This window comes from Hyperolius riggenbachi, chromosome 11 (assembly GCF_040937935.1).
Source record: "Hyperolius riggenbachi isolate aHypRig1 chromosome 11, aHypRig1.pri, whole genome shotgun sequence".
Lineage (NCBI taxonomy): Eukaryota > Metazoa > Chordata > Amphibia > Anura > Hyperoliidae > Hyperolius > Hyperolius riggenbachi.
The window spans coordinates 222,118,057-222,133,525 of NC_090656.1; the positions used below are offsets into that span (position 1 = coordinate 222,118,057).

The window sequence follows — 15,469 nt, forward strand, 5'->3', positions numbered from 1 at the left end:
CTATGGAGCTGAACTCCACATCAGAAAAAAAATCTTTGCAAGATGCTGCACACAAACATGCTGCACACATTAAAAAGATCAGTATCTGCAAAAGATCTGTTCCTGCCAAAAATCCATTCCTGCAAATTGCAATGATAGTCTATGATATCTGCAGATCATCATACACACATGATTTAACTGACATTCATCTGCAGATCAGATCCACCAGGATGGATTTTCAGATCTGCGGATGATTGCTTGATCTGCAGATGAAGGTCAGTTAAATCATGTGTGTATGATTATCTGCAGATCTCATAGACTATCATGGCAATTTGCAGGTATGGATTTTTGGCAGGAACAGATCTTTTGCAGATACTGATCTTTTGTGTCTGTACAGCATCTGTGTGTGCAGCATCTTGCAAAGATTTCTATCTGATGGGGAGTTCAGCTCCATAGAATAGACTGTGAAGGTATGGCTCTCATACTACATGGAAGGGGGTAAGATTGGTCTGTGATCTTTCATTTTCCAAAGACTATAGTCTGATGTGTGTATGAGCCTTTAGTATAGTTTGGGTATTGCTAGGTATGAGGACTACACCCAGTCAATTGCTAACCAAAAATTTTAACTGACTGGTTAGTGACTCAGTTCCTAGTTAATGTAATCGGTTGACGCAGTGGTCAGAATTATTTTTTTCTAAATGCATTTTCACGGGAATATTAAGAAAAAAAAATGGAAAAAATTCATTATTTCTGTTTTCGGTCATTATAGCTTTAAAATAATACATGCTACCATAATTAAAACCTATGCATTTTATTTGCCCATTTGTCTTGGTCATTTCACCATTTAAATTATGTCCCTATCACAATGTATGACACCAATATTTTATTTGGAAATAAAGGTGTATTTTTTCAGTTTTGCGTCCATCACTATTTACAAGCTTATAATTTAAAAAAATTTCATAATATAACCTCTTCACATGCGTATTAAAAAAGTTCAGACCCTTGGGTAAACTATTTATGGGGTTTTTTTTTATTGTAATTTTTTTTTTTCATTAAAAAATTTATTTGGGTAATTTTTGGTGTGGAAGTAAACCGTTAATTTGAAATGTTATGATGTGTATTTATTTCATAAAAAATGTATGTAGATGTAGTTTTACTATTTGGCCACAGTGAGTTTTTTTCCTCAAGTCCCGAAAGCGAGAGCTCACTTCCAGGAACTACAAGGAGGTCAGGAAACTTTTTTTCAGAAAGACCGCGGCCTCTGAAAAGAAGCCCTTGGTTTTTCTGCTGGAAACTTAGATCAATGAATGGGAAGTATGTTCCCATTCATTGATCTCCGGGCTAATGGGGGACACCACATGCGCGATCGTACATAGAAGCGCGCATCAGCCGCCTGGTCGGGATTGTCACGTCCAGGCGGCATAAATATTTAAAGGACCACTATCATGAAAAATTGTAAAAATGTAAAATGCGTGTAAACATATAGAAATAAGAATTATTTTTCTTGCAGAGTAAAATAAGCCATAAATTACTTTTCTCCTATGCTTCTGTCACTTACAGGAGGTAGTAGAAATCTGACAGAACCAACAGGTTTTGGACTAGTCCATCTCTTCATGATGGATTCTCAGCTAGGCTTTTATTCTATATAAAGACATTCCCTGAAAAGGATTAATACAATGATGCTGGCCAGCTTTCCTGCTCCCTTTTTTGGCAGTTGGACAGAACAACTGCCAACTACTAAGTGCATTTGAAAATAAACAAAACCCTGAGAATCCCCTATGAGGAGATAGGCTAGTCGAAAACCCGTTGGATCTGTCAGATTTCTACTACCTACTGTAAGTGACAGCAACATAGGAGAAAAGTAATTTAGGGCTCATTTTACTCTGGAATAAACATACTTCTTATTTGTATGCGTTCACATATATTTTAAATTTTACGATTTTAACGACAGTGGTTCTTTAAACTGGTTTATGTTTGGTTTTTTTTTTACAATTTTTATTGAAGAGGAAGCAAAACAAGCAAGTAACATATCAAATCACAATTACAATGAGAGGAAAGCAATCACACTGAACTAGTAACATAGTAACAGCAAGAAAATGATATCAACCAATAGACAAAAATGTAAACATTCTGAAAGGGACCATTAAAGGGATACTGTAGGGGGGGGGGGGGGGGGGTAAATGAGTTGAAGTTACCCGGGGCTTCTAATGGTCCCCCGCAGACATCCTGTGCCCGCGCAGGCACTCACCGAGGCTCCGCCCCGCCTCTGGTTCACTTCTGGAATTTCAGACTTTAAAGTCTGAAAACCACTGCGCCTGCGTTACCGTGGCCTCGCTTCCCCTGATGTCACCAGGAGTGCACGGGACGGCCACAGACCATACTGGGCCTGCGCAGTACACTCATGGTGACATCAGCGGGAGCGAGGACACGGCAACGCAGGCGCAGTGGTTTTCAGACTTTAAAGTCTGAAATCCCAGAAGTGAACCGGAGGCGGGGCCGGAGCATCAGTGAGCGGCTGCACGGGCACAGGATGCCTGCAGGGGACCATTAGAAGCCCCGGGTAACTTCAACTCATTTTCCCCTGACCCCCTAACAGTATTCCTTTAAGTGCAGCAATGCTAACTGCAAGTCCCATCAAGGAGTGGATAATTCAAATCTTTTGGTTTACAAAATGGTACTTAGAAAGAGACGTGCTGAATGACCCGCCTGTAATTATAAGAGAACCTATGTCCACCTGAAACTTGTTTGTGTTTTAATAAAGCTTGGCATTTTGAGATCTAGTTCCCCGGTTCCTCTCTCTAGGTTGTTGTGTTATGCAGAAATGTCGACCCCTATCTGCTATCTTACCTCACCTGTGAATGTTTGTGGTTTTCAGCAAAACATGCACTGTTGGGGCTACTTGAGGACCGAGTGGAGAAACACTGCTATACCTTTCAACCCTTTGATGTAAGTATCCCACACGCTGGCGTCGTCCTGGTAACGGAGCGCTAGGCATCGCTTTAACCTCTTTAGGTCCAGAAGAAAAAAGTACTTTTGGATGAAGCGACAGGTACTCAAGTTCCCATCTAGACAAGCCCGCTTGGAGAATACATTGAACTGGAGGCACGCCATGGCTAAATGAGTCAGATCCTGGTGCAGGCCTTCCTCTAGGAAACACGGTGCATGCAATCTGAAGACCGCCTCTTCCTCCACCTGACGACAGACAGCAACTCTTTCCTCAGCCTCCTGCGCTCTGAAAACCGCCACTTCCTCCACCTGGCAACAGACAGCCGTTCCTTCCTCAGTGTCCTCTGTGGTCTCTAGTCCTCCCTGACCAGAGTCTGACTCCCCTGAGGGGTCAGAGTGTCTTCCAGTGGTACTGGTGCGGTCCTGACGACTGAGTGTTCTCTCCAAGCAGGCCAGCCAATCTTGTAAGACCTTCTCCACTTTCTCTACATTACACACCACCTGAGGGTCCTGAAGTTTATGTCTAGAAAAAAAAAAAATCAGGATAAATAGACAACCTCAAATATTATAATTGATAAATATGCATATAAGTGGGTAAATGGTTCCACATCCTAATGCGCAAAAAAAAAAACGGTTTGAAGCCAGGGGTGTAACAACAGCCATAGCACATGGCAGCAGAACGTTATAATTACCTGCTCCTGGTGGCGATACAGATACTCTTCACCTCCCTTCAGTGTGTAAATTCCGTACAGCCAGCCAATCAATCAACCAACCAGCGGCTTCTGACCCCGATCACATGACATGGGAGTGGAGCTGTACATTGATTGGCTGCACGGCATTTGCAAATTGAATAGGAAGAGAAGAAGGACCTGTACCGCCGGGGGGAGTAGATAACACATATAGGGCCAGGACCAGGCCCCCTCAGCTCAAGCGTCCCCCCCATCCCGTGATGGAGGTTGGGGGGGGGGGGGTAGCCGATAGATCACTGCAGGGGGTTCGGTCCATGCAGTTAGACCCCTTATTGCAAGATAAAAAAAAAAAAAAAAAAAAAAACAATCGCCTCTAGGGTGCAGGGCTGCATCGGAACTGGATATAATCATGAACTCCATTGGCAAAGAAATATTTTTGTGCACACAGGAACTAATGTTGGCAGTATCAACAGAATTACCTAAACAACAGTATAGTAAAGAAACCACAAGATGTCACTGTGTATGTAAAGTGCTGCAATGATCTCTATGGTATTGTGATTTCCTGTATTCTCTCTGTGTTCCTCCCTGCTCTAAGTAAGCTGCATTTCCTGATGGTGGTGTATGATATCTCTGCAGGCTTTTCTTTAGTAAAGAGTTCTAACTTGTTATACTGGGCGCCTATCTGCGTGTACAGATCACTCTGTTCCATCAACTAATGCCTCTTGACCGTGTCCGCATGTGTTAAAAAGTTTGCATTCAAAAATGAATTCAAAAATGGCATTTCAGTGTATGTTCCACAAGTTGTTTTTAGAAACCCCAGTTTCTAAAATTCTAATATAATGCCATTTAAAGTGGACCTGAACTCTTGCACAGGACTGAAGATATACACAGAGAAATGCACCCTGTGTGTATTTAGAGAGTTTAGCCTGTTTAATTCCCCCTCATTTGTGTCTAATCACTAGTTGTCATCTGATCTCTCCCCGTGTCGCATGACTGGCATGGCAGAGATGGCAGATAAGGCCATTTGAAAACACTGGAGGTAAACCATATGTCTGCTTTCATGAATCAGAAAGTAGAAACAGTGCAGATTTAGTTCAGGATTTGTATCAGGTGTAACAAACCAAATATTTTAGTTTTAAAGGTTATTATGCTGTTGCGTATCTTTTAGAGCAGAGAGGACATTCTGAGTTCAGGTCCATTTTAAGCAGAAAGTACTAAGGAGAATTTTGGCAGTACGTTTCCACCTACGTTTTGGTACTATTTTTCATTTGCAGAGGGCTGTAAAGCTATTTTTTGAAAAGAAGATTAAAAATTATCTCCTAGGAGAAACTGTGATTTGAATAAGGGGGTGATTGTTACTTACAGTGCCTCTGAAGTAGCAGATTTCAGGTCTCCCAGGAGAAATTCCTCCACAGCTGGCTGCGGCGGGAGAGGTGAATCAGTCCTGCGGAATAGATTTATGGATTGTTAAAAGGACCACCACAATGAAAAAAAAAATCGTAAAAATACATATACAATGTATATTTCTCCCTGAGTAAAATGCACTGTAAATAACCCTTCTTCCTATGCTGTGGTCACTCACAGTGGGTAGTAAAGTTTTGACAGATCTGTCATTTTTGGACTAGTCCATCTTCTCATAGGAGATTCTCCGTTTTATTTTTATTCTTTACAATGGTTAAATAATGTGCTGGACAACACGAAGACAAACCCTGCCAGATTTTGGATAGGGTTTATTCAAGCACAATTAAATAAATTAATCATGCTTGAATAAATCCTTTCCAAACAAGGAAAACCCCCTTTGATGTTTTGTCACCTGGAGAGATAAGATACCTCTATTACCCTTTTGTTATATAGAATTTGCACACCTTGAGTTTTTGGGGCACCTCCATCTTCCCCTATGGGGAAAGAAGCCGTGAACAAGTGACTCCGCACTATTCTGCAGTAGCAGAGAGGAGAGGGGGCCGCAAGCAATATCTCACATCAATGTCAAACTTTGTAAAAGGGGTCCCAACACAGAAACATATGGGCTTTGGAAGACTAGGACCAGCCTGAGTCTTCCCCCTGCTATGGCAAGTAAACATATTTTCATTAAACTTCAGGTACCCTTTATTGTGTAATGTTGTCCAGTTTCTGGAGCTCTGCACATCCATGCACATAGATCATTCGGGTATAGCCTCTGTATGAAAGTGCTGCCATGTCTCCCGCTGTAAAAATTGAACCTAAGTATACCTGTGGCTAGCTGCATTCATTGCTTCAATCTGTATTCAAAATCTTTTAGATTAGAATTAGTACATAATTGCATCTGTTTTGCATTCAAGGCATGTACAGTATTTAGCCCCAGTGGGGCATTGCAGGCCTGTGTTGGTCTTCATTTCAGTTGCAGCCTTGAGCGCTGTCATTTGTCTGCCTGCTTTATCTTACCTGGTCCTCTCTTCTTCTGGTTGGGCAAAGCCAACCGCAGGAACCTCAGCAGGTCTTTCCTCCTCCCTGGTCTCCTGCTTCCTCCTGATCTCTGGGCTCATGTGCAGAGTTCCGATCTTCTCTGTGGTTTTTCTAACGAAACTTGAAACACTGGAACCAGACAACAATTAACAATGAATATTATATATACAGTAAAAAAAAAAAGAGAATATCTTGCATTTATTTCAGTAAATCAACTTAAAAGGTAAAACTAATATACGAAAAAGAGTAATTGCTTGCAAAGCGAGATATTTCAAGCTTTTATGTTATAATTTTGAGGATAATGGCTGTTGTAAACATTTGTGGCAGCAGACATGTTGTTACAGTATATATATATATTTTATAATTACATTGTATACTATACTATATGTACCATTGATATACGGACTGTGCCTACAATAATATGAAACTGATAAGGACAATTTTGGGGTATGTCCATTGACCTTTCAATATGTTTTTGGCACAGGAGAGGAAACCAGAGTACCCGAAGGAATTCCAAACAAACAATGTATTACAAAGTATAAGCCTTTCATAGAACATCCTCCACAGCTAATCAAGCATATAGTGGCAAAACGCAATGTAATGATTCTGTCTGCTGGTAGTGGTCTCAGATCTCTGATTCTGCTGCCTCTCCAGGGAATAACACACCGCCCACTACAACTGGGAGGGAGAAGGCGCCCCCAAAAATAGGTGGTAGTGGATGAACGGTATATCTATATTATGTGACTAAAAATAATAAAAAAAAAAAATTGCTTACCTCAAAAAGAAGGGGCAATTTAAAACAAAAGATTTATTATTCAGACACTATAAAATAGAACTCGTTTCGTGGAGCGCATTCAGCTTCCTCAGATCAAATACAAAACAGTGTCTTCACATTGTAGACAGTTTGGAGCGCCAAAACCCGAAGGAATCCCAAGCAAAACAGTGGGGAAAAAAAGTATTAGCATTTCACAGACCATCCCCCATAGCTAATCAAGTATATAATGGCAAAGTGCCATTAAAAGTCGATTCTGTCTGCAGGAGGCGGTCTCAGATCTCTTTGCCTCGTGTCTGGTGATTGTCCTGCCTCTCCGGAGGCTCATACACCACTCGCCAGCCTCGGACAGGCCCACCGAACCAACCGATGGTCCCATCGGTGGGCCCCGGCCGTCCCGCCTCCTGGGGGCCCCAGTGCTAAAAAGGAGGGGGGCTAAGCGCAGGAAGGGGGGACATTGTGCACAGATCGGCGGGGAGGGGCGGAAGCCTCCCCCCCCCTCCCTCACCTAGGGGCCCCCCTTCCGCGCTCCCCCCCTCTCCAGAATTGTAGCCAGCGGCAGCAGCGGGGATGAATCACTTAACGGCATGACACGGAGATCCATAGCTCTGCGTGCCGCTGGCTGGTCTGGTCTCTCTCTGGCTCCTGAACTGACTGTCCAATCACGCTCTCGCAGGAAGTACTGCGAGAGCGTGATTGGACAGTCAGTTCAGGAAACAGAGAGAGGCCAGACCAGCCAGCGGCACGCAGAGCTATGGATCTCCAGTCGTCATGCTGGTAAGTGATTCATCCCCGCTGCTGCCGCTGGCTACAATTCTGGAGGGGGGGCCCCTAGGTGAGGGAGGGGGGTTTCTGGTGCCTGCTGCCCACATTACGATTTTCAGGTGTCTGCTGCCCACATTACGATTTTCAGGTGTCTGCTGCCCACATTACGATTTTCAGGTGTCTGCTGCCCACATTACGATTTTCTGGTCACTGCTGCCCTCATTGCGATTTTCAGGTGTCTGCTGCCCACATTACGATTTTCTGGTCACTGCTGCCCACATTACGATTTTCTGATCACTGCTGCCCACATTGCGATTTTCTGATCACTGCTGCCCACATTGCGATTTTCTGGTGACTGCTGCCCACATTACGATTTTCAGGTGTCTGCTGCCCACATTGCGATTTTCAGGTGTCTGCTGCCCACATTACGATTTTCTGGTCACTGCTGCCCACATTACGATTTTCTGATCACTGCTGCCCACATTGCGATTTTCAGGTGTCTGCTGCCCACATTACGATTTTCTGGTCACTGCTGCCCACATTACGATTTCAGGTGTCTGCTGCCCACATTGCGATTTTCAGGTGTCTGCTGCCCACATTACGATTTTCTGGTCACTGCTGCCCACATTACGATTTTCTGATCACTGCTGCCCACATTGCGATTTTCAGGTGTCTGCTGCCCACATTACGATTTTCTGGTCACTGCTGCCCACATTACGATTTTCAGGGTGTCTGCTGCCCACATTGCGATTTTCAGGTGTCTGCTGCCCACATTGCGATTTTCAGGTGTCTGCTGCCCACATTACGATTTTCTGGTGACTGCTGCCCCACATTGCGATTTTCTGGTGCCTGCTGCCCACATTGCGATTTTCTGGTGCCTGCTGCCCACATTGCGATTTTCTGGTGTCTGCTGCCCACATTGCGATTTTCTGGTAACTGCTGCCCACATTGCGATTTTCTGGTGTCTGCTGCCCACATTGTGATTTTCAGGTGTCTGCTGCACACATTGTGATTTTCAGGTCTCTGCTGCCCACATTACGATTTTCTGGTCACTGCTGCCCACATTGCGATTTTCAGGTGTCTGCTGCCCACATTACGATTTTCTGGTCACTGCTGCCCACTTTTGGGGGGGGGGGTATCTGCCACCAACCTGATTGCATTTTGGGGGGGTATCTGCCGCCAATTTGATTGCATTTTGTGGGGGTATCTGCCGCCAACCTGATTGCATTTTGTGGGGGTATCTGCCGCCTACCTGATTGCATGTTGTGGGGGTATCTGCCGCCAACCTGATTGCATTTTGTCGGAAAATCTGCTGCGATTTGACTACTTGATGAATTATCATGAGGCATGTAACTACTTGAATATTTTATCTAAAATGTATCTGGTCGGACCTAATCTCTGTGAATAAACACCGCTACTTATGTTGTGTTTTTTTTTTTTTAAGTCTGCCCATGACTCATCGTGACCACGCCGATGTTCCAGTGCGTGGTGACACCCATTTACTTTCGCTGCGGCGCGCTGCGCGCGCCGCATGTGGACATATCCCTATTGGAGACTGTCCTCAGAAGTGCTCACAATCTTTTCCCTACCATAAACTCATGCAAAATTTCTAGAGTACATGTGTATGTGAGCCCAAAATGGGGGGGGGGGGGGGGGGGGGGGCGAGGAGGAGGGGATCGGGGGGGGGGGGGGGCCCCGGGCTGAAACTTCCTTGGTGGGCCCTTAGTGTCCCAGTCCGACCCTGCCACTCGCTGTGCTACAGATCAATAAACTATGCTCTATAAATAAATAATAATGCATTATATAAACAAGACAGGATGTTATCGATCAGAGGATTGGTTTATGACCCCCTTCAAAGGCAGCACCATTGCCAGATACCGGGCAGTGAGGACAAAAGATCTAGCAGAGATCTGCTTGTCACCTGCCAATATATGCTGGTGTGTTGTAGCTGTGGTGTCCTGCATAGGAGAAGCAGGCAATTTGGGCGTCAGTGGCACTGCGGTAAAAAGGGTCGCCATACACTGCAATGTTAATTGTGGTTATAGCGTCACCCACAGGTCAACGTGCCAGCAGCACCTCATAAATATCAGGATTAGGTAGTTGGCACCTGATAAACAGCAGAAGAGTAGGCAAATTTAACAGCGAGAATTTGAGCCCCAGGGAAGGGGGTGAAATGGATCGGCAAGGGACAGCATCAGTGTGAGTAGGTTAAGCAGCAGATATCAGTGAAAATTACAGTGTGTTTGTTGGGGGGGGGGGGGGGGGCGGGGGGAGGGAGGGTCAGTTAGGGATTGGTAGAGTGAGGGCTCATGTGAGAACAGGGTTAGAGCGGATCCGAGATAAGAAGCTAACTATAACAAGTAACTTGTCTATATATCTTATCTAAAGTTCAGATATTTTACAAAGCATATCTAGCTGCAAACAGCTTCAAAAGTTTATGATTATTTATTCCTGTGATACAATGAGGGCAGCCATATTCTGTTTGTCACATTGTCACAGGCTGAGGGCTGGAGATGCTATCAGCTTGCCTGTGTGTAAATTCAGTCCCCTCTCCTCCTCCCCTCTGCCTCTGAAATCAATGGCTAGTAACCTCCTCCTCCTGCCCAGACTGAGCTTCCATAAGTCCTTGCTACAGGCACTATGAAAACCTGTGGGCGTGGTTTGTTTAGTTTATAGGGAATTAGAGTATTTAAACAAAACAAGAAAAGTATTTGGCTTGAGGAATGCCCTATAAACTATATGAAAGGAACACAATTATGCAATGAGTAAAAGTTTATCTCAGATCCACTTTAACCACTTGCCAACCGCCCCCAGCCGATGGGCGGCGGCAAAGACTGGGCCTAAACGACCGCAATACGCCCATCGGCGGAGGCAGCGGCGGGCGTGGTTATGCGGCGATCGCGTCATTCGTGACGCGATCAGCCGCCGGTGACTGGCTCCGCCCCCTCACGCTGTAACCCGCCGGCCGTTCGGAAGCGCCCGGATTGCCGCATGGATTAGGGACCACCAGGGCAGGCTGCAGCCACCCTATGTCGCACCCAAGCACACTGATTTCCCCCCCCCCCTGCCCCCTGATTGCCCACAGCACCCCTCAGACCCCACCCTGCCCACCCCCCAGACCACTGTTTGCACCCAGTCACCCCCCTAATCACCCATCAATCACTCTCTGTCACCGCTATTTTTTTTTAACCCTAAACTGCCCCCTGCTCTCTCCTGATCACCCCCCACCCCTCAGATTCTCCCCAGACCCCCCCCCTCCAAATCCCCCCCCCCCCCCCCGTGTACTGTATGCCTCTATCCCCCCTGTAATAACCCACTGATCACCTGTCAATCACCTCTCAATCACCCCCTGTCACTGCAACCCATCAATCAGCCCCTAACCTGCCCCTTGCAGGCAATCTGATCACCCACCCACACCAATAGATCGCCCGCAGATCCGACATCAGATCACCTCCCAAGTGCAGTGTTTACATCTGTTCTCTCCTCTAAACACCCACTAATTACCCATCAATCATCCCCTACCACCACCTGTCACTGTTACCCATCAGATTAGACCCTAATCTGCCCCTAGGGCACCCAATCACCTGCCCACACCCTCAGAACGCCCTCAGACCCCAGCCCTGACCACCTCGCCAGTGCATTGCTTGCATCTATTTCCCCCCCTCTAATCACACCTTGTTGAGACACCCATCAATCACCTCCTGTCACCCCCTAGCACACCTACCCATTAGATCAGGCCCTAATTTGCCCCGTGTGGGCTCCTGATCACTCGGCCAAACCCTCAGATCCCCCTCAGACCCCCTTCTGATCACCTCCCCAGTGCATTCATTGCATCTATTTTCCCCTCTAACCACCCCCTGAGACACCCATCAATCACCTCCTGTCACCCCCCTAGCACTCCTATCCATCAGATCAGGCCCAATACAACCTGTCATCTAAGATGCCACCCTGCTTATGACCGGTTCCACAAAATTTGCCCCCTCATAGACCACCTGTCATCAAAATTTGCAGATGCTTATACCCCTGAACAGTCATTTTGAGAAATTTGGTTTCCAGACTACTCACGGTTTTGGGCCCGTAAAATGCCAGGGCGGTATAGGAACCCCACAAGTGACCCCATTTTAGAAAAAAAGACACCCAAGGTATTCTGTTAGGTGTATGACGAGTTCATAAAAGATTTTATTTTTTGTCAAAAGTTAGCGTAAATTAATTTTTATTGTTTTTTTCACAAAGTGTCATTTTTCACTAACTTGTGACAAAAAATAAAATCTTCTATGAACTCACCATACACCTAACAGAATACCTTGGGGTGTCTTCTTTCTAAAATGGGGTCACTTGTGGGGTTCCTATACTGCCCTGGCATTTTACGGGCCCTAAACCGTGAGGAGTAGTCTAGAAAACAAATGCCTCAAAATGACCTGTGAATAGGATGTTGAATCCTAAAGGTACTCATTGGACTTTGGGCCCCTTAGCGCACCTAGGCTGCAAAAAAGTGTCACACATGTGGTATCGCCGTACTCAAGAGAAGTAGTATAATGTGTTTTGTGGTGTATTTTTACAAATACCCATGCTGGGTGGGAGAAATCTCTCTGTAAATGGACAATTGTGTGTAAAAAAATCAAAAATGTGTCATTTACAGAGATATTTCTCCCACCAAGCATGGTTATATGTAAAAATACACCACAAAACACATTATACTACTTCTCCTGAGTACGGTGATACCACGTGTGACACTTTTTTGCACCCTAAGTGCGCTAAGGGGCCTAAAGTCCAATGAGTACCTTTAGGATTTCACAGGTCATTTTGCGACATTTTGTTTCAAGACTACTCCTCACGGTTTAGGGCCCCTAAAATTCCAGGACAGTATAGGAACCCCACAAATTACCCCATTCTAGAAAGAAGACACCCAAAGGTATTCCGTTAGGAGTATGGCGAGTTCATAGAAGATTTTATTTTTTGTCACAAGTTAGCAGAAAATGACACTTTGTGAAAAAAAACAATTAAAATCAATTTCCGCTAACTTGTGACAAAAAAAAAAAAAAAAAATCTTCTATGAACTCACCATACTCCTAACGGAATACCTTGGGGTGTCTTCTTTCTAAAATGGGGTCATTTGTGGGGTTCCTATACTGCCCTGGCATTTTAGGGGCCCTAAACCGTGAGAAGTAGTCTTGAAACCAAATGTCGCAAAATGACCCATGAAATCCTAAAGGTACTCATTGGACTTTGGGCCCCTTAGCGCAGTTAGGGTGCAAAAGAGTGCCACACATGTGGTATTGCCGTACTCAGGAGAAGTAGTATAATGTGTTTTGGGGTGTATTTTTACACATACCCATGCTGAGTGGGAGAAATATCTCTGTAAATAGACAATTGTGTGTAAAAAAAATAAAACAATTGTCATTTACGGAGATATTTCTCCCACCCAGCATGGGTATGTGTAAAAATACACCCCAAAACACATTATACTACTTCTCCTGAGTACGGCAATACCACATGTGTGGCACTTTTTTGCAGCCTAACTGCGCTAAGGGGCCCAAAGTCCAATGAGCATCTTTAGGCTTTACAGGGGTGCTTACAATTAGGCACCCCCCAAAATGCCAGGACAATGAACACACCCCACTAATGACCCCATTTTGGAAAGTAGACACTTCAAGGTATTCAGAGAGGAGCATAGTGAGTCCGTGGCAGATTTCATTTTTTTTTTGTCGCAAGTTAGAAGAAATGGAAACTTTTTTTTCTTGTCACAATCTGTCATTTTCCGCTAACTTGTGACAAAAAATAAAATCTTCTATGAACTCACCATGCCTCTTTGTGAATACTTTGGGATGTCTTCTTTACAAAATGGGGTCATTTGGGGGGTATTTATACTATCCTGGAATTTTAGCACCTCATGAAACATGACAGGTGGTCAGAAAGTCAGAGATTCTTCAAAATGGGAAAATTCACTTTTGGCACCACAGTTCGTAAACGCTATAACTTTTACCCAATCCAATAAATATACACTGAATGTTTTTTTTTTTTATCAAAGACATGTAGCAGAATAACTTTCGTGCTCAAATGTATAGGAAATTTTACTTTATTTGAAAAATGTCAGTACAGAAAGTTAAAAAAAGTTTTTTTGACAAAAGGCATGTCTTTTTTGATGAATATAATAAAAAGTAAAATTCGCAGCAGCAATCAAATAGCACCAAAAGAAAGCTGTATTAGTGACAAGAAAAGGAGGTAAAATTCATTTAGGTGGTAGGTTGTATGACCGAGCAATAAACCGTGAAAGCTGCAGTGGTCTGAATGGAAAAAAAGGCTCTGGTCCTTAAGGGGCGAAAAGACTGTGGTCCTCAAGTGGTTAACCCATTCGCGTTCCGTCGTTTTCACTTGAGAAATGTTCACCTCCCATTCATTAGCCTATATCTTTATCACTACTTATCACAATGAACTGATCTATAGCTTGTTTTTTCCGCCACCAATTAGGCTTTCTTTGGGGGGTACATTTTGCTAAGAGCCACTTTACTGTAAATGCATTTTAACAGGAAGAATAACAAAAAAAACGGAAAAAATTGATTATTTCTCAGTTTTCAGCCATTATAGTTTTAAAATAATACATGCCTCCATAATTAAAACTCACGTATTGTATTTGCCCATATGTCCCGGTTATTACACCGTTAAAATTATGTCCCTATCACAATGTATGGCGACAATATTTTATTTGGAAATAAAGGTGCATTTTTTCCGTTTTACATCTATCACTATTTACAAGTTTAAAATAAAAAAAAATATAGAAATATTTCATCTTTACACTGATATTTAAAAAGTTTAGACCCTTAGGTAAATTTTTACATGTTTTTTTTTTTATTGTAATTTTTTTTTTTTATAGTAAACATTTTATTTGGGTAGTTTTGGGAGGGTGGGAGGTAAACAATAGGTTTATAATGTAAATGTGTGTTGATTTTCATTTTTTTTTACTTTTAGTTGTAGTATTACTTTTTGGCTACAAGATGGCGGCCATGAGTTTGTTTACATGACGTCACTCTAAGCGTAACACACGCTTAGAGCGACGCATGGGGGAGGTAACAGCCAGAAAAGGCGCAGCTTCCGAGAGAAGCTGTCGCTTTTTCAGCGGGGGAGAGGAATCAGTGATCGGGCACCGTAGCCCGATTCACTGATTGCCTGGCTAACGAACCGCGGGCCGGGAGCGCGTGTGCACACGCAGGATCGGCCGCGGGAGCGCGCGGTAGCGCACATGGTTCCTGGACGTAGTTTCTACGTCCAGGAACCAAAATAGGTTAAGTTAGGTGTTAGTTACATATCTGTAAATAATTACCAATATTTTAGAGAATTAGACACTGACTAATGAGGAATATCAGTTTTAGTCAGTACTCTGTAAAGTGCTGCAGAAGATGTTGGTGCTGTATAAATACAGAATAATAATAATAATAATAATAATAATATGGTTGGACATTAAACTATGACCGTGGTAGGGACTAGATTGTAAACTCTTCTGAGGACAGTCAGTGACATGGCTAAGTACTCTGTAAAGTGCTGCAGAAGATGTCAGTGCTATATAAATATATAATAACATGATAGGACGTTAGACTATGACTATGGTAGGATTAGATTGTGAGCTCCTCTGAGGACAGTCAGTGACATGACTATGTACTCTGTAAAGTGCTGTGGAAGAGGTCACTGCTATTTACAATAAATACATAATAATGATAATAATATTATAGTAGCACATTACCCGTGGTAGGATTAGATTTTGTAAAAATCATTTGCGCTCCTCTGAGGACAGTCAGTGACATGGCTATGTATTCTGTAAAGTGCTGCAGAAGATGTCACTGCTATATTATAATAATAATAAAATGTATACTATGGTAGGACA

At 43.7% G+C, this 15,469-nt stretch overlaps 1 protein-coding gene across 2 annotated transcripts in view; it reads right to left on the reverse strand.

The window, feature by feature from the left end:
- The window catches only part of HPS5 (HPS5 biogenesis of lysosomal organelles complex 2 subunit 2), a 107,378-nt gene that overhangs the window by 33,629 nt on the left and 58,280 nt on the right, over nucleotides 1–15,469 (reverse strand). For both annotated transcript variants that reach the window (XM_068261447.1, XM_068261448.1), the window contains 3 exons: nucleotides 6,036–6,185; nucleotides 4,978–5,058; nucleotides 2,910–3,448 (listed from right to left, as the gene is read on the reverse strand). In XM_068261447.1, the coding sequence (XP_068117548.1) occupies nucleotides 2,910–3,448; nucleotides 4,978–5,058; nucleotides 6,036–6,185 (770 nt within the window). The remainder of the gene's footprint in view (nucleotides 1–2,909; nucleotides 3,449–4,977; nucleotides 5,059–6,035; nucleotides 6,186–15,469) is intronic.